The 24767-nt window shown below is 44.5% G+C and overlaps 1 protein-coding gene across 6 annotated transcripts in view; it reads right to left on the bottom strand.

The window, feature by feature from the left end:
• Positions 1–24767, bottom strand: part of LOC146201459 (autophagy-related protein 16-1-like) — a 224025-nt gene that overhangs the window by 135498 nt on the left and 63760 nt on the right. For 4 of the 6 annotated variants that reach the window (XM_084595861.1, XM_084595863.1, XM_084595862.1 and 1 more), the window contains exons 6-8: positions 22272–22432; positions 8881–8952; positions 4791–4967 (exon numbers count right to left, since the gene is read on the bottom strand). In XM_084595861.1, the coding sequence (XP_084451987.1) occupies positions 4791–4967; positions 8881–8952; positions 22272–22432 (410 nt within the window). The remainder of the gene's footprint in view (positions 1–4790; positions 4968–8880; positions 8953–22271; positions 22433–24767) is intronic. The other 2 variants (XM_084595864.1, XM_084595866.1) reach the window with 1 other exon arrangement.

The following is a 24767-nucleotide window of genomic DNA, read 5'->3' as shown; positions in this document are numbered from 1 at the left end:
GTCTGCAAGCAATATTGAAGTGAATATTTCGAATACTTTGGCGCCACATTTAAAAAAATTTTTAACAGCATAATGGGAATTTGCAAAATCACATATGTTTCTCAAACACAAGGCTATTACATAAAAAAGAGGGAGAGGGTGCCTTGAAGCTTTGTTACACTCGTAGAAGCTGCATCGACCTAATGTAAGAGTGACCACCAGAAACTGGAGAGTCGACCTATATGCAGAGTAGATGCATTTGTGAGATTTGAGGCTTATCTGCGACGTGTATTGCCATTCCCTGAAAACTGCAGCAACAGAAGTGCCGGGTGGCGTCACTAAAAATAAAACACAACAAAAAGCAAGTCATAAAGGTATACGTTTCGTTTTAGTATACTTTGAAGAGCATAAACTAAAATGCATACACAATAAATAGTTTGCTGGATTAAAATTGCTTGCAGTAATCCTCTGATCATGCCAGTTGTGTCCGTTGCGCCATCTTTAGTATGTTGAATCAAAACGAATAAGAACTCATTTAAAGACCGCACTAACCATCGCTTCTGTGGCGCATTAGATTCACACCACATACCTGATTTTTTATTTTTTAAAATTTTTTTAAAAATTCACAATATATTTAAATAAATTACGACCATATTTCCTGGGGTATGTTACCCTGTAGGTTGCAAAACACCATGTTTTTTTTTGTTCTTAACACCAGCGAAACCAGCTGCGAACGCGGCCAGGATGTGACGGTATGACAATGGTTACAGTACAAATTTACCTTCACCGTAATCAATTTTTGTGCTCAGTGAGTGTATGTTACCTTTAGGTTGCGTTCAGAGACAGCTCTCAGCATGCTTTAAACTTTTTTTAACGGATTTACGCTGCGGCAATTTTTTAAGTTAACTTAATCAATGTCGCAAAGATGGCTCAGCAGACGCCACTGATGTATTACGCTTTTTACAGTAAGTAATTTTATTCCATAATGCTATTTTATTAAAACGTCATTTCAGATTCCATACGGCGTAAAGTTGTGTGCTATTTTTGAGAGACAAACCCAGCACTTCCATCGGTGCAGTTTTCGGGGAACGGCAATGCGCATCTGCGATAGCTGGGCTCAAATACAATATCAGTAATGTATGTTGGTTTTGCATGTTCAAATTGAAAATGTGCTACATGTACACACGCAAAAAGAGGAGGAGGCGCCTGCCCGTCATCTCGTCTTTTTGTGTGCGTACATGCAGCACCAGTTCAGTTTTAAACAATATTCAACTGCATGGCTACACAACTGTTGCTTCTGACTCCAGACACCTGCTGGGCACCCATGCTCAGTAAGGTGTCGGGTAGGAGCACTTTCATTCCTGTCATGCTTGACCAGCCATGCCAAGAGCAGCAGCTGTAGCACATCCTACGAATGACTATGCTGGTGCATATGCAGCATGTCTGATTCCATCTGCTGCTGTACGCAGGCACACTTGGAAAGTGTCCCTCTGAGACACTGAACCTAAACCACACCAAGACAGAAATAACTGTACAAGTACTTGCCAGTTGGTTCACACTAACGGCTGATCCCTCTTCTTTTCCTTTGCGTCATTCCATTAGTGAGAAATGATGTTCACTCAAGATAAAAAACCAGACAATGGAATATCAAATGTTTACTTTCGATCAAATAATTAAAATAACCAAATATTCGCATGGGCCTAATAAAACTGGTAAAAATATAAGAGGGAATATAACTTTGCTTATTAGCAAAACAAACCAAAATTTATTTGCTGCTTTTGAGTCATCATCAGCCGGACTATATATACCCACTGCAGGCCTCTCCCATATTCCTCCAATTAACCCGGTCCTGTGCGAGCTGCTTCCACTTCACCCCTGTGCATTTCTTAACCTCATCCACATACCTAACCTTCTGCCAACCCCTGCTATGCTTACCTTCCCTTGGAATCCAATTTGTTACCCTCAGCGACTATCGGTTATCCTCTCTTCGCACTACATGTCCTGCCCCATGCAAATTTCTTCTTCTTGATTGCCATTAGAATGTCATTGCCTCGAGTTATTTCTCTGACCCGCTCTGCATGCTTCCTATCTCTTAATGTTCCACCTACCATTTTCCGTTCAGTAGCTCTCTGCGTCGTCCTCAGGCCCACTGTCCACCCTCCGGTTAAAAATATGTTCTTCCCCGGTGACTGTGAGACTTCGCCCCCAAAACGCAAGGCCGCAAAATGTTTTTGAAAAGAGTAATTATTAACGCAGTTACATCCACCACAATCATCCGATTCTGCTGTTTCTCTCCACCCATTCCCTCGCAAAGGTTTTTCACTCTCCTGACCGGTCGTCTAGCCTCCGCAAGCCAAATTCCCCTTCTCCACATTTGGTGGGAGGTGGGACATGGTACTCTGTGTGAGCAAAAAAAAAAAAAAAACGGCCGCAGGAGAGCGCGCCGCTGCATTCAGTTTGACCGTGGCAAGAGGAAAGCATGTATGCGAGCGGTGGACACAGTTGGTGTACGTCAGTCAACGAGACGGACCAATGTATGTCGTTTGCTACTCCGACGTCAGCCTTGCGGCTTGCAGAGAACAGGGAAGCTGGTTTCCCGACGGGGAGGATGAGAGAGCTGGTGCTACTTTGCGGCGCGCGTATCGCTGTAGCATTTTGCACAGACAATCTCCGGTACCTGATCGAAGCACTGGGCTCCTTTGCTTAAAAGGTCATTCCTTGGACAGTGGCCCTTTAAGCAGAACTCTTTTCATTGGCCTCCACGTTTCAGCCCCACAGGTGAGATGCAACTGTTGTATACTTTCCTCTTGAGCAACACAGGTACGATGCTAGCCATATTCTGCAAATATTTGCCAAATGCGCTTTATCCTAATCTTATTCTCCTAGCTATTTCCCTTTCATGGTCCAGATCCACAGTTACTACCTATCCTAAGCAGACATATTCGCCTACCACTTTTAGTGTTTCAGTACCTACTGTAAACTGCTGTTCCTTCCTGAGGCTGTTGAATATTACCTTAGTTTTCTGCATAATAATTTTTAGGCCTATCTTCCTGCTTTTCCTGTCTAGGACATCACTCATTCTTTGAGATTCATCCCCAGTGTTAATTAGCAAGGCAATGTCACGAAAGAACCGCAGATTACTGAGGTATTCTCCATCTACCCTTATCCCAAACTGCTCTCACTCTGAATACATCCTCTAAGCAAGCAGTGAATAGTACTGGCCTAACACCTTTCCTTAAGGGGGATTTTGTTACTTTCTTTATGGAGAAGTATGGTTGCTCTGCAGCCATTAACAGATATCTTTCGGTACTTTCACGTACAGCTCGTCTATCTCTTGATTTCGCAATGCATGCATGACTACCAAGGTTTCTACTGAGTCAAATGTTTTCTCGTAATCAATGAGTGCTATGTATAAGGGTTGGTTTTGTTCCAAGCCTTTTCTATCACCTGGGCCCGTATTCCGAGTTTGCGTCGTTATTGAAAGTGTCACTATCTCCGCAACCTAGGATCATCTGATTGGTGGAAACACCGGAACATGATGTTGCCACATTTTCCGGTTCCGTAGTGGCAACGTCCAGTTCTGGCGTTTCGATCAATCAGATGACTCGAGGTCACGTGAGATAGCGACACTTCGGTAACGACGCAAACTCGGAATACGGGCCCTGGCTGATAGTATGAATATGATCGACAGTAATGTACCCTTTCCGAAAACCTGTTTGACCTTTTGCTTGAATTGAAGTCTAAGGTTGTCCTGATTCTATTAGCGATTACCTTAGTAAATACCTCATATGTAACAAATGGTAAGCTGATCGCCCTTAGTGGCCCCTTTCTTATGCTGGTGCAAACAAACTGTCCAGCATAACTGAAAATTGTGCACAGAACACTCTTGTTTGCATATTGTGACTTGACCCCTGTTTTTCTCCAAGATATTGTAGCCACAGAGAATGGGTTTCCTCCTGGCTGTCTCTGCAGTACGGAGTGCAGTTACTCTTAGAGGCTGGCCTCAGTGCCTCTTCAACCAATCACTGTTTGAAAGACTGCATGTTTTTCACCCGAGGATGACTTTGTCAACACCGGGACACCATGGCATGTCTTTGTCCTTAGAACCTGAAGACCTCATAGATGCTCCCTTAGTTGGTGTCATTGATACACTCCTGTTGCTCCCCAGCTGCCTTCCCCCTTTTCATAGCTTCTAAAGCTTTGTTAACTGTGGCTGGCGGGATGTCTCAAGATCGTCCTGACTACTCTGGCTACTGTATAGATCAGTTAAGAACTCCTCGGCTACTTTGACTATCATGTCCATATTCATGATGACATTGCCCGCCTTGTCCCTTGTGTGCAGATGTGCAGCTGCAGCAATGCCTGATGCTACGAGCGAAAATTCCGGAGCTGACCCACCTCCAAGACTGTCGATACTGCAGCCCTGCCAGCAGTCTCAAAGGACATATAACAAGAAAAAGCTGCCAAATAGCAGTGCCCACCGCACAACCTTAGCTGCTAATGCAATTACGCTATGCATTGCAACTGAACCTGATAGACCACTGATCGATCCCTTGAGGGATTGAGGTTGGAGCATGCACCTTGTTGTGTGACCAAGCATAAGTGTGCAATGCAAGTAGTGGCACTACCCTTCATCCTGCCCTCCAGAGTATGAAATGAGAACAGAAACAGTGGTATGACTACGGCACAGAAGAACAGAGAGTTGCTGACGTCCTGAAGTCACAAGTACAGGCACAGGACTGTCACACACATGGCAGGAGCTTTGGGAGAATCCCCCCAGGGCACAACTGAGACAGCCCACCTCAACTCACCGATTCGATTTTCGGACTTGTTTTGTCTCATCACCCCCTGTGTGTGGTGCAGGGGGCAGCATCCTTACGAGGTCACGCCTTGACCTTCGGCGTGAGCCCGCCGGGGGAGGGAGCCCCAAGGTGGAGGAGGAGGGAGAGCAGCGGCACGATGAGACCCCGCCTCGACCATCTGAGGCACTGTGCTGACCAGGAGGGGGACATTTTTGATGACCCTTGTCCCAAAACACTGTGACCACCCAGGAAAGCTACAAAGGGGAAACTGCTGACAGGGGAAGTGTGTGTGCATACATTTAAAGCCTGACTCAATTTTAACTCTGCCACACATCTTACCTTGAAGTTCTGGCCAAATGACTTTCAACCCACTTTTTCAAAAGGCTGTAAAACAGTTTGCCCAACACTTTGCATAACATTTCTTTTGCATACCTCAGGTAAGTTAAACTTAGTGGTTTGATTAAAGCCACATTTTACCAGAAAAGTTACTCCTTGGCTCCATTTTTTGCAAGAACAAACATCCTTAAACAGTTTTTGAGTGGAATTCCTTGCCCTTCCACATTTTCACATTGTCAAAGAGTTGGAGCATGAATTTTTGTGTTGATTGCACTTCGCTCGTTATGAATATTCGATATGTATGTGATCTGCTTGTACAGCCATATGCTAGTTCTTTGTATATTTACGTTTTTCAAGGATGCCCCTCCTGCCTTGACCATGTATATTGCCGCGAACCTTCAAAACTGTATTTGTTGTTTTTTAACAGGCGCCGGCATGTGGCCTTATCACTGTGATCCTGGCACGCGTATCAATTCTGTATTTTTTGTTTGTTAATGCTTGATGTCGCGAGACACGCCTTTATCAGTTTCTTTGTCGCGCAAGATGCGCCGAGATCTGTCTCGAAGACTAAGACCAGTCGCGTATGTTTCTGCAATGTTCCAGGTTGAGCTAGTAACAGTTTGTGACGTTATCTAGATGGTTCAAAGCAGACTTTAAATTGAGCGTTGATGTGTGCGACAGGCATTCAAAGTTGGACGATTGACGAGCACATTTGTTGCTATCGCCGCCGCTGGGTTGCATAGTTCTTTTGCGGGCGCAAGACAGCCCAATAAAGAATTTGTTCCCTGCACTCCAAGACTCTTGATTTGCGTCATCGACCTTGTCACCACCACGTGACAATATGCATGGTCTGCAGTATGTTCAAATAATAAGATAAATAAACACGTATAGGGAGTGCCGAACCTATCTGACAGTGGTGAGTGTCTTTGCCCAATCACAGCATTTTCACTGTTCTTTTATTCACTACTGCCAGGTGCTGCTCAACCAGGAATGCTGCATTCAGAATGAGTAAAAAGTGAATGAAAGTGCTCAAGTGTGGGCAATCCAAAAGGAGCCTTCAATAGGTATGGCGCTTTGCCTATAAAGTGTCCACATTTCAACACTGCAACGAAGGCACAATAAGCTGTTCAAACAAGCTATGCAGCTGATATACAAAGGTCCCCAAGCGAGAGCTTTGGCAGTACAGTGGAACCCCATTAATCAAACTCAGGTATAGTAAAAACATCAGTATACAGTTGAACCCGGGTATATCAAACTCGAATGGGATCGCGAAATAGTTTGATATATAGATAATTTGATATACAGAAATGGGCTTGTGACGGCACTTACGATGCGAAAAGACGATATCGTATTTGTCACGTAATCAACCTACTCGCATAATGACCCCACCCTCCACTTTTGCACCCGAGAATTTGAAAAAAAAAAATAAATGTATAAAGGCCAGCTCGCTCACGTGCAAGCGATTGAGCGATCTCAGCGACGAGCGGCAGCGACAGAGCGAAAAATTTCAAACTTGTTGGTCGAGCCACCACGGCAGCTCAAAACAAGGTTTCTGTGTCGCCGCGGCAGAAATCGGGCAAAAATTGCGAGCGTTTTCGCTTGCATGTCAATGGCGTGCGTCACTCCGTTTCGTGGTCTCATCCACAGCTAATTTCTTGGCAGCGTGCCAAGATGCTGCGCAGCGATAATGTCCGGGCGCGTTTATCTTTTGGTAGCTCCTGCGGTGGCGGGGAGCGAACTTGGCAAAGTTCCCGTGATGGCTTGATTGCACAAGCCACGCCGCGCTTGGGGCGGGCGTCATGATTGCAGCAGCTGAACAACAACAAAAAAAAAAAAACTGTTGCCGTTTAACGTTTGAACAGCACAACACGAAAGGATGACTCCCCCCCCCCCCCCCAAAAAAAAAAGGCAAAGAGAGAGCTGCCGCTTCTTAACGTCCGCAGGCGCCATAGCAACGTCAGCCGCCCAGTGCAGAGGGTTCGCAACATACGCTGGAGAAAGCGTCCGATGTCTGTCTGAAAACTGGCTGAGCTGGCTTGGCACATGCATAGCGCGTGCTGATGGAGAGAGATAGCTCGGCAAAAGAATGGGCACACCCACGCACATGGCTTGCAAACGTCATGTGCTGGCGTACGGGAAACGATAACTGCAGATGCGCCCGCCTTTGGGGAATGGGCGCGGCGTTGCCCAGACCAGCCGTCACCGAACTGTTCCTTCTCATTCCTTCCGCACATGGCTTGAAAACGTCACGCGGCAAACGGCCAAGGGTGATGCAATCGTTTTTGGGGAAGGCACACTTTCCAGTGCGTGGTGCGGAGTTCAATATATCGAACGACCGGTTAAATTAAGTTCGATATATGACGCGGCTTTCCTATACTTTTACATGCGATTTTCAAGGGGATATTCCACGAGTTCGATATAACCAAATTCGATATATCCGTTCAATATAACCGGGTTTGACTGTATATGTCTCATTTGGCCTCCTAGCCCCACCAAGCCCTTTTCATTCCTTGCTGCTAGACTAGCCTCCCTTGATAGAGCTCCAGCATTAAACGTTGCCAAGTTCAGCTTCTAGTCTGTCTGGAGTGAAATCACAGCACTGACTGCTGCTGGAGTCAGTTGCTCTGCAACCGCTGAGGACTGAGGTCTGGGTGTTAGCCAAACTCTGTTCTGGTGAGGGAGTGCATTTTTGGTGGTGGTCACCAAGCAACTCCATCAACATGCAGTCCCTTTTCTTTGTTTTTTATCTGGTGGAGAATTGGGCAGTACCGGGATTTGAACCAAAGTCCATTTGAATGCGTGTTCGACCTATGCACCTAATAAAGATAATTTTGATAAAGAAATGGTCATGCTAAATATTACTGAGCTATAATGACACATTTCCTGCACAACACTGACATCGCAGCCTGCATGCAGTCTATGACATCTCAGAGCAACCAGCAGCACGACCGGGCTTGTGAGCTGTAAGGCTAAAACCATGGCACCATGTGTGGGAAAAGAGCTGGCTATTAATGTGCTAACAATAGCAGCACTGAGTAGCACAAAGTATAAAAGCAGCCTCAGGTGCCCTTTGTGCACCTTATTGCGTCGGCTTTCCTGCACAGCCAGAATCGTAGCATAGCCAGAGGGAGTGTAGCACTGAAACGTGGCGAGCGGCAACTTCCTTCATGGCTGCAACAGGAACTTGGCAGAGCTGTCCATCACCGTGACAGCAACTGCAGTGGCATTATTTAGCCTCCTGATTTCTGCCCCCAAAACTGGTTTTAACGCATTCACAATGCAACGCACAGCTCAATTCAATCACAGGGCCAAAAAAATGGAGACACAGCTGTGGTGAAATGCCATCCTTGCAGGAACAGAGAAAATCAAACTGGGATTGATCATCACATTGCACCCTCTCTGAAAACAATTCATTCGCTGCAAGACAATGTGGCTGAGGGCAGAAAGGTTGACAAATGAAATGAGTGTGTAGTCTGCCCCAACCGCTTCCGCGGGAAAACTGGAAAAAATACAGCCATGATGAAGCGATAGAAGAAAAGCTATTAAATGCAATTTTTTCGGGCAATAATTGGCTCTTCTTTTTTATGTCGAGCAAATAACGATTCAGCCAGAAGGAGAATCTAATTTCATTTTTTTCCAGGAAAAACAAACGACAGACGGAGCTTGTTCCTTCTAGCCTAGTGGGAATTGTGCACTCGCTGCGAGCTCTGTTGGCATCACTACAGCACAAAATAAAATTGTAAATGGTGGGTTTGCTGCTCACCTGTCATTAGGCACCACGACTGGCTCTCGGGCGGCATCCTCCAAATCCCGCTTTACCTGGGCCTGCTTCAGCCTGAAAAGGCCAAGTAATGCCACAAAGTTAGCTGCTTGAGCAACCACTGCAATAGTTGCACTGTGATAATATGAAATCAGCCCCAGATGAACTTTTTCAGAGAAAGAACGCTAGCAGACGACAGAACAGGAAGATGAGGACACATACATATGTCCTCTTCCTGGTCCGTCGTCTGCTAGCGTTCTTTTTCTGACAATAGATAACCAACTCACCCTGCAACATACCCTGTCCCAGATGAACCTTGGTCAGCCCCTGGGCTTTATCTCTATCTAACGCCCAAATAAAATCCACAGGTCCACAGAACTTTCTTGTACCGCTTGAAGATAGGTTGAAGAAACTGTTCGGTGGTGTTACAATTCACCACCGGCATATGCGGCAGCGAACGCCAGTGCATCAGAAGCAGCAAGAATTTCGACCATATCAGCGCTGTGCAATCGGCCGCCCAACGCTTCCTCCCGTTCCACCATGTTGGAACGTGTCGTCATGTGTGTGTGTGCAAACGCTGGCCAATCCCTCGAGGATTGGCCTCCCGTCAACAGGAGGAGTTTCTGTCGCGCCACTGAGTCATCAGAGCCTGATCTGACATCAATCCCTTTCCATCTGAACTGACGAGCATTTCCGGTGCGAGGGAGACCATGCAAAGACAATGCTAGACACCTGCTTTGCGAACATGTCAATTTTCACTCCGGGCCCGCTACTCTGCCTGCTCTTACGTAATGCTGTATTAAACGTTGTTTTTGTTAGTAGACGCCTCGCCGGGACAGCTGATGCCTTCCGCCAGGCCACGGAGCCGCAGGCCTACGCTACCGATGGGGCCACATCAAACAGTGGTATCGTGGCATTGACCGCTGAAAGCTTTCGTAGCCTTGAAAAATCGTGAGCATACTTTGGCAGATGACATGACTGATTATCACGTTGTGCGACATCATGAGATCAGGTGGCATGGTCAAGTTGGCAGGCTAGAGGTGTGCATGGGCCACTCTGAAGCCCTCTGTTCCAAGCTCGGGCCCCCCAAGGGTATATTTGTTTTGGGCGGTACGGGTAGGACACAGCAATTCTGAGTGCTACACGCAACTTTTGCAAAAGCACAAATATAGCCATGGTGCAATAGGGGTGTCGACTGCACAGTGTTTCCTGCCAATGCCAGAGCCTCTGAGTTTTTGCCAGACGTCCACCACGCACCCCAACCAAGTCACTTCATTAATTTCGAGATTTGCGCCTTGTTGTGCCTCTCCTGGCTTAAGAGGGGCGTAGCACCTATAGCCAAAGTGCCCACGTTGTGCCATGAAAGGCACACGATGGGCTCACCATAGAATTAACCCTTTGCTCATAGAGCCTGCATGCTTTCAGAGAAGCAAGGAAGCTGTGTACAAAAAAACTTGATCTTCTTGGTAAGAAGGTATTAGTTGTGCCAGCCACAAGTTAGAGCAGCGGAAGAAACTTGAGCGCTGCTGGATTCATGATATGGATTCAGATTGGAAAGATCCAGGCTCAGAATTTCGGCTCATGTACACCCCTACTGCCAACATGGGCAGATGGGAATTGAAGACATCGGGATCCTTGCACCCCGTGTCAGGGACGCTATTCCGATATTTTCCATATTTTACCGGCGCTGCGACAGGGGACGACAAGACGCTACTCCTAAGCAATGTACATGCACACAGCACTGGGGAGAGACAGGAGTGGGGAGATGGACGATGCACTGGCGCAGCATATACTGGGTGGACACACAGAAATGCACTTGGTCAGCACGGAGTGCAGCTTTCGTCCCTACCAGCCCAGCACTAAGAGCAGGCTAGACTGGAAGTAAGAAGTCAGAAATGAACACTAGTATCTCTTTCCATAGATGGACCACACAATAGAAAAGTAACACTTATGCATATAGGCAGCATACTTCTCACTGATTGTATGTGAAGTCATTTTTGCTCTCTATTCATGAGTAATACATAAAGTGCAGTGCATCTATTAAAACAATTAGAGGCATACTTAAGCGCTGCTGAAGGGCGGTCCTTCTGATTACACTTTACATGAAAGATCCATCAAGCTCATTCCCAAGCCTTGTGTGCCCTCGTCAGGAGCATGTCTGGCTCACAAACTAAGAAAGGGTGTGGGTTAAAATGACGACTAAAATTTTTCAAAAGTTTTTTAAAGGTAAAATCGATTAGTACTTTGTAAAGTTGAATCATTTTTCACATGTGGCAACCTTTATAAGAGTCGTGGGTTTATGCCACGCTTGACGTCACAATTAACATGAGCATTGTGGGGTGTTTCAAGTCCCTCTGTGAGGTAATGTAGCGGTGACGTCATGACCCTGTTAAAATTTTTAATTCATAACCAGTGGTGCTAACAATGATGATCACAATGATGCTGCCTTTATGAGACATGGAACCCTGGCATTATCACATAAAATGCTTTGTCAGCTCACCTTTATAAGAGTCGTGGGTTTATGCTACGCTTGACGTCACAATTAACATGAGCATTGTGGGGTGTTTCAAGTCCCTCTGTGAGGTAATGTAGCGGTGACGTCATGACCCTGTTAAAATTTTTAATTCATAACCAGTGGTGCTAACAATGATGATCACAATGATGCTGCCTTTATGAGACATGGAACCCTGGCATTATCACATAAAATGCTTTGTCAGCTCACCTTTATAAGAGTCGTGGGTTTATGCTACGCTTGACGTCACAATTAACATGAGCATTGTGGGGTGTTTCAAGTCCCTCTGTGAGGTAATGTAGCGGTGACGTCATGACCCTGTTAAAATTTTTAATTCATAACCAGTGGTGCTAACAATGATGATCACAATGATGCTGCCTTTATGAGACATGGAACCCTGGCATTATCACATAAAATGCTTTGTCAGCTCACCTTTATAAGAGTCGTGGGTTTGTGCTACGCTTGACGTCACAATTAACATGAGCATTGTGGGGTGTTTCAAGTCCCTCTGTGAGGTAATGTAGCGGTGACGTCATGACCCTGTTAAAATTTTTAATTCATAACCAGTGGTGCTAACAATGATGATCACAATGATGCTGCCTTTATGAGACATGGAACCCTGGCATTATCACATAAAATACTTTGTCAGCTCACCTTTATAAGAGTCGTGGGTTTATGCCACGCTTGACGTCACAATTAACATGAGCATTGTGGGGTGTTTCAAGTCCCTCTGTGAGGTAATGTAGCGGTGACGTCATGACCCTGTTAAAATTTTTAATTCATAACCAGTGGTGCTAACAATGATGATCACAATGATGCTGCCTTTATGAGACATGGAACCCAGGCATTATCACATAAAATACTTTGTCAGCTTACCTTTATAAGAGTCGTGGGTTTATGCCACGCTTGACGTCACAATTAACATGAGCATTGTGGGGTGTTTCAAGTCCCTCTGTGAGGTAATGTAGCGGTGACGTCATGACCCTGTTAAAATTTTTAATTCATAACCAGTGGTGCTAACAATGATGATCACAATGATGCTGCCTTTATGAGACATGGAACCCTGGCATTATCACATAAAATACTTTGTCAGCTCACCTTTATAAGAGTCGTGGGTTTATGCCACGCTTGACGTCACAATTAACATGAGCATTGTGGGGTGTTTCAAGTCCCTCTGTGAGGTAATGTAGCGGTGACGTCATGACCCTGTTAAAATTTTTAATTCATAACCAGTGGTGCTAACAATGATGATCACAATGATGCTGCCTTTATGAGACATGGAACCCAGGCATTATCACATAAAATACTTTGTCAGCTCACCTTTATAAGAGTCGTGGGTTTATGCCACGCTTGACGTCACAATTAACATGAGCATTGTGGGGTGTTTCAAGTCCCTCTGTGAGGTAATGTAGCGGTGACGTCATGACCCTGTTAAAATTTTTAATTCATAACCAGTGGTGCTAACAATGATGATCACAATGATGCTGCCTTTATGAGACATGGAACCCTGGCATTATCACATAAAATACTTTGTCAGCTCACCTTTATAAGAGTCGTGGGTTTATGCTACGCTTGACGTCACAATTAACATGAGCATTGTGGGGTGTTTCAAGTCCCTCTGTGAGGTAATGTAGCGGTGACGTCATGACCCTGTTAAAATTTTTAATTCATAACCAGTGGTGCTAACAATGATGATCACAATGATGCTGCCTTTATGAGACATGGAACCCTGGCATTATCACATAAAATACTTTGTCAGCTCACCTTTATAAGAGTCGTGGGTTTATGCTACGCTTGACGTCACAATTAACATGAGCATTGTGGGGTGTTTCAAGTCCCTCTGTGAGGTAATGTAGCGGTGACGTCATGACCCTGTTAAAATTTTTAATTCATAACCAGTGGTGCTAACAATGATGATCACAATGATGCTGCCTTTATGAGACATGGAACCCAGGCATTATCACATAAAATACTTTGTCAGCTCACCTTTATAAGAGTCGTGGGTTTATGCCACGCTTGACGTCACAATTAACATGAGCATTGTGGGGTGTTTCAAGTCCCTCTGTGAGGTAATGTAGCGGTGACGTCATGACCCTGTTAAAATTTTTAATTCATAACCAGTGGTGCTAACAATGATGATCACAATGATGCTGCCTTTATGAGACATGGAACCCTGGCATTATCACATAAAATACTTTGTCAGCTCACCTTTATAAGAGTCGTGGGTTTATGCTACGCTTGACGTCACAATTAACATGAGCATTGTGGGGTGTTTCAAGTCCCTCTGTGAGGTAATGTAGCGGTGACGTCATGACCGTTAAAATTTTTAATTCATAACCAGTGGTGCTAACAATGATGATCACAATGATGCTGCCTTTATGAGACATGGAACCCTGGCATTATCACATAAAATACTTTGTCAGCTCATTGGCAGTGGTACATATCCTCAGGGGCCCGGTGCCCTATCCCCACTTAACACTGTATGCGCAAGTATAGTAAAAGCTCGCTAATTCGAACATTGTTGAAATGCCTCGAAAAACCTGACAAGAACCATTTGCATTATGGTAAATTTACCGTATTCACTAGTGCAATGAACCCAAACACATAATTAACTTAACCCCCCCATTTGCCACTGAGAATTTGAGAAAAAAATTGCCGACGATTACGTTACTTCCTAATGCGAAATTTCAGCACAGCTCTTCCTTTTTCAGCTTTTCAAGATTGAGGCAAAAAACTCAAGCAAGACATGCAGTACGATTACAGACAACTTTTTATGTTCACATGTATTCCTTCTTCAAGAAACGCTTCCCTAACAGTTCTTGATCTAAACGCATACGTGACCTGCGCTACAACAGGAAAGGCGGTGGTACTGAAAGGCGGCGGTACTAGGCAGAGGAACTTGCACGCAGTGGCAGACGAAGGAATTCTACCGGTTGCCTCACTCATGGGTTAGAAAGAACTGGCAGAGAATAAACTACTTATACAGGCAAGCGGTTTGCAGTGACGGACGGCGACGGCTATGCATTTCGGCTCGGGTGGTGCAGGCTATTGAGCGTTGCATCAAACACAACCAGCGTTCCGCCGAACGCATCAAAGTTCACCGCATTCTGGGCAGAATCGATCTTTATGCCGGGAGTATGCGATGCCGGTGGACGCTTTCCTGCCCTACTTAGTCAGCCCTTTTGCGCGCGCAATGCAGAACCTGGTTACGAGGGACAATGCCGATGGCAACGCCTTGAAACACAGGAACGGGCACCAAAGAGCTGTATTCCAAAAAAATAAGTGTAAGTCGTTAGCACGTCCCTCTGTTGCAGCCCCCAGCTCATTTCTTAGCAGTGCGCCAAGATTCCCTGCAGCGATAACATCACAGTTTCTTGAAGACATAGCGCAAAAAAGACCGGGACAACACAAATGTAGACAGGACAGGCGCTAACTGACAACTTTATTTTCGAGGAAAACTGCAGCACAATTTATGTCAAAACTCACGTGACAATCAAGGGGCCTTATACTACGACCAAATACAGTTTGACAAAGGGCGGCCGACAATCTTGACCCGGAGAACCAAAAAAGAAACAAGGGGGGCCGGAAAGCGTTATCAACAGATTATATAAAACTCATTGTGAATTTAATACAACAGATGGGGTGCGAACAACATCGTGGCCAAGGGACGGTGCCACCCAACCACAGCAACGAGCGAGCCTAAAAGGGCTCAAAACAAGGGAAGTAAAAGCAGTCATAGGTCAAAACCAGAAAAAAACGTGCGAGGCAAAAGCAGAGTCAGAACTAAAAACAGATAAAACGTGCGAAGAAAAAGCAGAGTCACTACTAAAAACAGATGACACGTGCGAAGCAAAAGCAGAGTCAAAAACTAAAGACATATGAAACGTGCGAAGCAAAAGCGGAGTCATAAGCTAAAACAGACGATACGTGGGAAGCAAAAGCAGAGTCAAAACTAAAAACAGACTCAGGAGTGTAGAAGGCTCCCTGCTAAAACACTGAAGTGCTAAGCAAGAATAATCAGGATGGGCGAGTGGAAGAACAATTATGAAGAATGAGAAAATCAATTCTCTGCACCATGCAAACTATCGAAAGTATGCACTAGAAAGATGAAAAAGCAAGTAGCATGCACGAAGAAGCATCAAACTAAGTTCACGGAATGCAAGGAAAATGTTGTGTACAGGATTCCAATCAGTTGCGGGCTCCAGTACATCGGACAAACTGGAAGATGTTTCAATGAGAGGGCGAGAGAACACAGACTATGCGTACGCAACAAATCGGGTACTAACCTCGCCGAACATTGTAAAGCTTGTAAAACTGATCAAACTAACGCATGTTATCCGCTCATAGATAGCACAGATTTCTTAAGATCAGCCAAAGAAAAAACTGAGCGCGAAGTCATGGAGGCATACTTCATTAGGAAGGCCGGTCAGGATTGCATCAGCGTACCATCTATCAACCTTCTTGAAAGCGAATTTGAATTCCTTGATGGCCACATGTAGGTGTTATAACTCTTTTTGCTTTATTACCACAAGCAACCGGTTGCTGACTGATATGAAACGAGTTATCGTCTGTGGAATTTCTTTTATTACTTCCCGGTTTCTGGTGTGTTTACTCCCTTGATTTTCTCATTCTTCATAATTGTTCTTCCACTCGCCCATCCTGATCATTCTTGCTTAGCATTTCAATGTTTTAGCGGGGAGCCTTCTACACTCCTGAGTCTGTTTTTAGTTTTGACTCTGCTTTTGCTTCCCATGTATCGTCTGTTTTAGCTTATGACTCCGCTTTTGCTTCGCACGTTTCATATGTCTTTAGTTTTTGACTCTGCTTTTGCTTCGCACGTGTCATATGTCTTTAGTTTTTGACTCTGCTTTTGCTTCGCACATGTCATCTGTTTTTAGTAGTGACTCTGCTTTTTCTTCGCACGTTTTATCTGTTTTTAGTTCTGACTCTGCTTTTGCCTCGCACGTTTTTTCTGGTTTTGACCTATGACTGCTTTTACTTCCCTTGTTTTGAGCCCTTTTAGGCTCGCTCGTTGCTGTGGTTGGGTGGCACCGTCCCTTGGCCACGATGTTGTTCGCACCCCATCTGTTGTATTAAATTCACAATGAGTTTTATATAATCTGTTGATAACGCTTTCCGGCCCCCCTTGTTTCTTTTTTGGTTCTCCGGGTCAAGATTGTCGGCCGCCCTTTGTCAAACTGTATTTGGTCGTAGTATAAGGCCCCTTGATTGTCACGTGAGTTTTGACATAAATTGTGCTGCGGTTTCCCTCGAAAATAAAGTTGTCAGTTAGCGCCTGTCCTGTCTACATTTGTGTTGTCCCCGTCTTTTTTGCGCTATGTCTTCAAGAAACTGCTACCAACTAGCCCAAACCAAACATCTGTTGCAACATCACAGTATGTGTATCTTTTGATATTAGGGGGAATTGGCAGAGTGCAAGCAGTCTTGACAAAAACTTAAGTCTTACTCCTCTCCAGCACTAGCCCTTCATGATGCGACGCGGTAGGGCAGCCTGCGTCACATGTAAGGCATGGTATGTTTAAATGCTTAATGGCACTTGATGGGCACACATTTTGAAAGAAGTAGAATAACAGCGATGGAAATGCATAAAAAGCCCACTATCCGAAATGTCGCACAACTGCGGTCGGCTAGCTGCACGCTGCGCGGTCAATGAGTGATGTTGCTGCGGTCTATTAAGGCATAGTCGGTCTATTAAGGCAGCTTTGAATGGGGCTGTTCGTGTTTCATTACACTTGCCGTCGCACACACGTCAGAGGTGCACGGTCAACTGCGCAACATGTAGTTCAGGTTTGAGGAGTGCTATTTTGACGATCACTTATGGTACCTTGTAATCATAACCACACGCGGCCTAACCGGTGCGAAACCCGTAGTGCCTGTCAGGCGACATGGGCGTCGGGTGGGGCCGCGCTGACAAAATACGTATCGGTATTTCTGATTTAACAGGGGTGGAATTAACCAGCATGAGTTGCAAGTCTTGGAGGTCATGCGGAACAAATCGCAAGCAACCGCCTCCCTACCCTCCAGCTTTACTCACTCTTCTTATGTTTGTCAAAGTGCGTAGCCACTTAACCAGTGTTTCTTTCGCCATGTGCTGGTCACCAGGTCGCCGACACGCGGTGCAGCGCAACTATCCGTAGTGGAACCGACTCATTTGAATTAATGGGCTTTTGGAGCTTGGCCGGCCTCAGCAATGTAGTTAAAATTATCCAAAAGTTGGAATTATTGAGGTTCAATTAACGAGCTTTTACTGCACAGACTCACTTAGATGCTTTATTATAGCACACACACAAAAAAATGTGGATCACTGCCAGCTGTCAACATTAGCCATTCTCAAAAATGGTTGTTTTGTGTAAGAACAATTAACAGCCGGGTAAAGGGTTGCCCGAGACAAAAAGGCGTCTCTCATTCCTAAATCGACAGAACACTATCTGCTGTGACTCTCTTCTTTAGGTGCAGACATCTGAAAGCAAGTCTGCGGCCAGAGAACAAAAATGGAAGATTAATATGTTTTCAAATCATAAACTGAGAGGTTGTCCACAACGGTAAGGATGACACTCTCCCTAGATTCCCCCCTACAGAGCGCTCAACTGCTGCACCCAAGGATTGACTTTGCGAAGGAGGCCAAACACTTTGGGACAACCCAAACCAAAACAAGGCTTCAACTCACTTAGTGGGCAAAAGCAGACATGCACTGCATTCTGCCCATGTGGTTGTTTCTTGTGCTCTCATGCACACAGTGCAGGAGAAACCTGGTGGCTTTGTGCTAAGAGGCACAGAAATAGAAAAGCCATATCTGCAAATTATTGCGCGTGGACTTGCATGCCTCATACATGATCGACGCCATTTGCTCCACAGGCAATCCCACTTTCAGGGTCCCTTTAAGGGTGGCCTAAAAATCACACAAAAAAAAGTGCTACTTTTTGAAAATGACATTTTGAAAATCTATAGCTCATGGGTCATTAATTCCCCTTTATAAGACGCAAATGAGCTGAATAAATCCCACCTGTGTTTACATTTTTTTGTTATCTCAAAACAAATTAGTCAAGTTTTACTAGTTTACAAGAGCACCTAGAGCAGACAAAGGAGCAACCTTTAGTGTTGCGATTTCCTGTGTTATTAAGTTACACAGTATTGGGAACAGACTTGGCATTTCGTGCTTGCTAATGCAATTTAAATGGCTCATACATCACTTTTGCCTACATCAAACTTCAACAAGTCATAAAATGGCTAATATTGCCTCAATCACAGCGCTCGAGCATTTTGGAGCACGTTTCTAAGGTCAAATGCCGTTGATAATTGCCGTCTTCGTTTTTTCAACTACAAAATCTACAACCTAATTCCTTTTTATGCAAGTTCAATGCCTTTCCAACTCATCTCTGACAAGACAAACGGCCAAAGCATGTAAAGATATATATATACAACACAGGATGACCTTAGCAACCACTTGGAACAGACCAGCAGCAAACGTAACGCTTGCTGGTGCACTTCTAATGTATTTACTTATTTTGACTTGACGGATTCAAATGCCGAGTCTACCACTTGGATGCGCTTGAGCAGTGATATTAATTTGGAGTCCAGATGAATGGGCATGACATCTTGTGCATATCTACCTATTTTATTTAGAATACAGCTCAAAGCCCTCAAATACGGGGTATTACATGATCTTTTTTGATCCTATGTCTGGCCGTAGCTGATAAATTCCAGAGAATTTGTTATTTGGTCTGCCAAAAAGGCGCCTTCAGACTAGATAAGCTTGGTGCCACTCTCATACTTTTTTGTGGAATCGCAGATTACTGCAGCGCCACCTCGATCGCCTTGTTTGTTAGTAAACAGGGAGGAGGTCTGCAGGAGTGGAAGCGGCTTGAGCATTTTGGAGCAGCTTTGGGATATAGACAAATAGCATTGAAGGGTATATATCATAATTCAGCTTTACTTCACTGCCTCCTGCCAATAATTTATCAGTCTTTGCTTGAGCAATGCCCTTCCTACGCTCTTGAGAAGCTGCCTATTGACTGACAGCTTTGGCGTTCCAACCCATAACGCTTCAAGTATGATTTTGTCTGACGTAGGCCTGACATGCTTCTCAGGGACAAAGGAGCTCGAGGTTTAAGTATTGGCTTGTTTTCATAGTAAAAGCACCACAAAGACTTGTGTATTTTTTGCGGCCAGATCAGTTTCCTAACAGCTCGTGGTAGTTTACGCTATCTGCTTCGTTTGCTACTCTTTCCACTGGCAATTCAAAAGGCTGGAAGGAGGTGCTACGTCACATACATAGAGCATTTCTTTTGAAATTAACTATCTCTAATCACCTGTGGCTCATACTAAATTTACTTGCGAACAAATATTTATTATGCTCCATGCTTCCTTCCCTTACAAAAATTTCATTTGTATTAAGCCCAGTGCAAGGTGTGTTATATCTTTGCCCCTGGCGCTGTGACATTGTTCCCGAGTTCTGCTAAATTTGATGGCAGAAAATCAAGGCAGCCAGTTTGGAGCAGTTTTGGAGCAATATTGCATTTCAGAGCAGGATGAAGCAGGCAAAGCAGTTTGGAGCAGAATGGAGCAATTGGAGCCGCACTTCCACCCCTGCAATCATAAAAGTAGTTCCTACATTATTGTCCTTATACTGTATACAGTAAAACCTCGTCACAAGAGATACGCAAGGGACCCGAAAAAGATGTTTCTTGTAAGCAAGGTCTCTTGTAACCAAAAATTCTAATAGCACTGTGCTGATCAGTTTATTTCACATCAGCATATAAATGCATTCACACGCATTAACAGGGAATTTGTCCAGGAAAGCTTAAAGAAGTTATATGTACTTTTGTGAGTGCAGAGTGTGTTCCTGCCCAAATTCTGGTAGTAAAGCACTTGACTTTGCAAGTCTTCCTGTTGCTCTAATACCTTTGAAGCAATCTTACATGCTCGTCACCCTCATATGTTGACACTTTTCCTCTGAAATGTCCTCGTAGTCATTTTCTATGGCACATGTGCCATTTACTTGCGCGAGAATCGCACAGTTTGTAAGCTTTTCGGAAGCACACAAGATCTGCATCTGCAGATACAAATTCCTCAATAGATTCTGATACCTCAGCAGTCTCTCGGATGCTCGCCCAAGCTTCATCTGCAAGAAAGCTTTCCACAGTATCCATATATAGGCCCTCTTACATCATGTCATCGCATTTAAAGCGTGCTTGTTTTTCACAGCATCACTTCTCAGGCCACTCCAGACACCTGAAATCACCTGAACAACAAACTTCGCATTAATTGCTATTGTACAGTCTTGCTGTCCGTTGAGCAACAGGTGTTCTACCAACCTTGTTTTGTACAGCAACTTGACAGAGTGCATAATGCCTTTGTCTATTGGTTGAAAGTAGGGTGTGGAGTTTGGAGGGAAAAAATTCTAGACACCTGAAATCACCTAAACAGCAAACTTCGCATTAATTACTATTGTACAGTCTTGCTGCCCGTTGAGCAACAGGTGTTCTACCAACCTTGTTTTGTACAGCAACTTGACAGAGTGCATAATGCCTTTGTCTATTGGTTGAAAGTAGGGTGTGGAGTTTGGAGGGAAAAAATTCTAGACACCTGAAGTCACCTGAACAGCAAACTTCGCATCAATTACTATTGTACAGTCTTGCTGCCCGTTGAGCAACAGGTGCTCTACCAACCTTGTTTTGTACAGCAACTTGACAGAGTGCATAATGCCTTTGTCTATTGGTTGAAAGTAGGGTGTGGAGTTTGGAGGGAAAAAATTCTAGACACCTGAAATCACCTAAACAGCAAACTTCGCATCAATTACTATTGTACAGTCTTGCTGCCCCCTGAGCAACAGGCGTTCTACCAATCTTGTTTTGTATAGCAACTTGAGAGAGTTCATAATGCTTTTGTCTATTGGTTGAAAGCAGGGTGTGGAGTTTGAAGGGAAAAAATAACTTTGGTGGCTTTGAGCACGAGAACTTTGGTGGTGCAAGAAGCATTGTACACAAAGAGGAAGGCATCGGGATTCTGAGCTTTCATCTTGTGATCAAATTTTAACAGCGAGGAGTTAAATATGCTGGATGTCATTCATGCATTTCGATTTGCTTCGAAGGTGACAGTAATGCGATGCCAGTGGTTGAAACAACAGGGTCGTTTTGACTTCCCAATAATGGGGAAGCACTCATTCTCAGTTCCTGACATATACAACAAAAAGGACGCTGATATGGAACAGAATTGAGCTAAGGAAATCCAAAATGCATCATTTATGAGTTGGTGCGCTTCAGCTGCATTGTATGAGCACACCTGGGTTGTCTCTTATAAATAGTGAAGAATTTATTCCAGGGACCTGAAAAAGTTGTGCTTAGTAACCGAGTGTCTCTTGTAACCATGACTTTTGTATGCAATGCTGTCAACATGGCAGACATAGGAAAGCCAACCAAACCATTTTCAAGTGTCTCTTATAACAGAGTGTTTCTTGTAACGAGATTAACCTGTACTATCTAGTCAAATGTCAATAATAGTTTTCTGATTATTAGTTTTTTTCTATATTGCTCCCATAAACAAAGGAGTGAAAGAGTTGAATATTTTGAAACTAATACATGCATCACAGTACTGAGTACATAGTTGAAATCAGCCTAAAAAATTGATAAGGTTGTGTATTTTCATTTAATTTAGTCTAAATGTAAAGGAAAATGTCCCAAGAGTGATGTCCCCCTTAAGACAGAAAAGAGCAGTTTATTTTCCCTTTTCCCGCTCATGCACAACTAAGACAAAGATGTGCCAGTCACCACAGCTTGTGGAGCAGGACCACTTTGCAGCAACTACCATGCTGGCTGTGAGCAGCATCAACAAATAATACTAAAGCATAGGGGACATCATTTACCGCAGCATGCGCTCATTTTCGGCATTGAGCTTATCAGCGTCGCGCGACTTGAGGGCCATCCAGCGTTTGATGAGGTCCTGGTGCTCCCGATCCAAGGCGTTGAAGTTGCGCTCTAGGCTGTTGTAGGCCAGCTGCAGGGCCTCGTGCTCATCCCGCAGTAGCTGCATGGACAGGCACCACGTGTGTGTCACACCTCTATTGCATATAGTGGAGAAGGAGGACAACACCGCTGCCCCTCCTCTCCAGTTCACATTTGATGACCCCACAATGACGTCACTATTTGCCCTATGAAGCATTAGGCTTGGGAATGGCACGTGACTTCCACCATACTTCTCACAATGCATCTGAGATACATGAAGCCGCTCCTGTCTTCTCCTTCCTTAATGCGATGGCACATTCATCATCACATCACATAACATCACACATATATTTCTTCCAGATCTTGTGCATTTGCCAGAGCTGTGTTAATGTATTTTATGTTATCACTTATACTACTTGTGAATTCATTTAGTGTTCTATCAGTGTGTTGTGTTACCTTGCTAACAAGTTTCCCTATATCTTCTTTGCATGTGTTATTGTATGTAGTTGTATCCCCCCTACAATAATGCCTCATGGGCGCTGTAGGTACTTACAATAAATAAATAAATAAATCACGCAAGGCATGTGCCACTTGGCGCCAGAGTCATACAAAGTCAAGATAGCCATACAAGGAGCCCAATTTTGGTCAAAATTATCTAGTAAATGCCATAATTATGGCTTCATCACAGTGTGCGCTCTTCAAAGCAGTAGATGCAGAACAACACAACAGCAAGAGCCCCAGACAGAGGCAAACCGAGATCAATGGCACGCCTTCCACTCATGCGGCTCAGCTGTTATGTGGTAGACTGAAGTGCCAACGATTCCTGTAGATTTGGATTTCAGTAGAACACTTGTTCCAGAGGTCATAAATGTATCGTCTGACGTCCATTACTTAAAATCCTTTGAAATTCATCATGCTTTCATGCTGACAAATTTCACATGTCACAAGTATGTGAAATTTGTCAGCATGAAAACTAAGTTTATTCAGCCTACATTAATTTCCTCCTCTCCCGTTCAATTTTAAAAATATTTTGGACATATTCATAAGGCAAGGACAACCCAAATGCAAGGTTTGGACCTACATCTATATTAACTGAAATGGTGCAGTGCACTGAAGCGTTAGATTGCTTCAGGGTTAGATTGCCCTAGGCCCCCTTGGAGCAAGTGCATGGCACTGTGTTTGCACATGGCTTCCAGAGGCAAGATGGAAAGATCGCACTATCAATATCGTGGAGTGAAAGCCTCAGCAATGATACGAGGCCAGGGAGAAGAACCACTATAAGTATTTTAGTTTTACATGTGGACAGGAGACGTTTATTTTGCTGGTAGCACATCAGAGCCATTCTGGTCTCGTCTGGAGCCAAGCATGCAAACCGCATCCTCGAGTAGCCAATTCACACAGTGTCCACAGCTATGATCAGCTGGCTGCTGTATATGGTTATTTTTATACACAGTCATACCCAGATATAGCCAACAAGATACTTCCAAGTATTGATAAATCTATACAGCTTATCTCTTACCTATGGGAAAGAATACATTGCCTCTACACTAGTGCATGCTTTGCAGGCAGCGCACCATTCGCAAGGCACGCTGAACCTGCTTCACATTGCAGTCAAAATGGCTTTCGAACAAGTCCATCATAGGACCTCTTTTACGAGTACACAGAGAATAATCACTTTCTACAATGCCTTTAACAATGAACTGAGCAACGCACATAAGGCTTCAGTCGGTTAGGCTGGCTCTACTACAGGTGTTGGAAGCAAGTATAAGGACCCCTTCAACCTTATCACATGGTCTCACCGCCAATGACCTCTGTAAGTGACTAAAGGGTGCCTTTAGGGGAAGCACCATTTCATTATACTGTGCATGTTTCCTATAGCTGAACTTGCATTGTTCGAGTGCATAACCAGTGTTGGTCAAATATTTAGGGGAATCCCCGAAGGTGGAGTAGATTTGTAATAAGCGAGCAATTATTCATTGACAATCACTCAATGCGCAGCCATACGGCTACAAAGGAAAGCTATACAGCTTTCTCAGAAACTTCGTAGTTAAAGAAAAATTCATCCTGATCCAGGAATCGAACCCGGCACCACAGTCTTTTCAGGGCAGCCGCTCTACCGACTGGGCTAACTAGGACGGCCAGCAGATCAGATGGTAGGACGAGAGCGAATTGATCTGTAACTCGAAGTGGGAACGAAGTTTCCTTTGTAGCCGTATGGCTGCGCTTTGGGTGGATGTTGATGAGTAATTGCTCCCTTATTAGAAATCTACTCCACATTGGGGGATTCCTCTAAATAATTGACTAACACCATTCCCACTCTCGCCCTACCATCTGATCTATTAGCCATCCTGGTTAGCTCAGTCGGTAGAGCGACTGCCCCGGAAAGGCGGTGGTGCCGGGTTCAATTCGTGGACCAG

Source organism: Amblyomma maculatum, chromosome 2 (genome assembly GCF_055883805.1).
Source record: "Amblyomma maculatum isolate TAMU_Amacu chromosome 2, ASM5588380v1, whole genome shotgun sequence".
NCBI classification, from domain to species: domain Eukaryota; kingdom Metazoa; phylum Arthropoda; class Arachnida; order Ixodida; family Ixodidae; genus Amblyomma; species Amblyomma maculatum.
The sequence above is the reverse complement of the archived record's forward strand: the minus strand, read 5'-3'. Positions and strand labels throughout refer to the sequence as shown.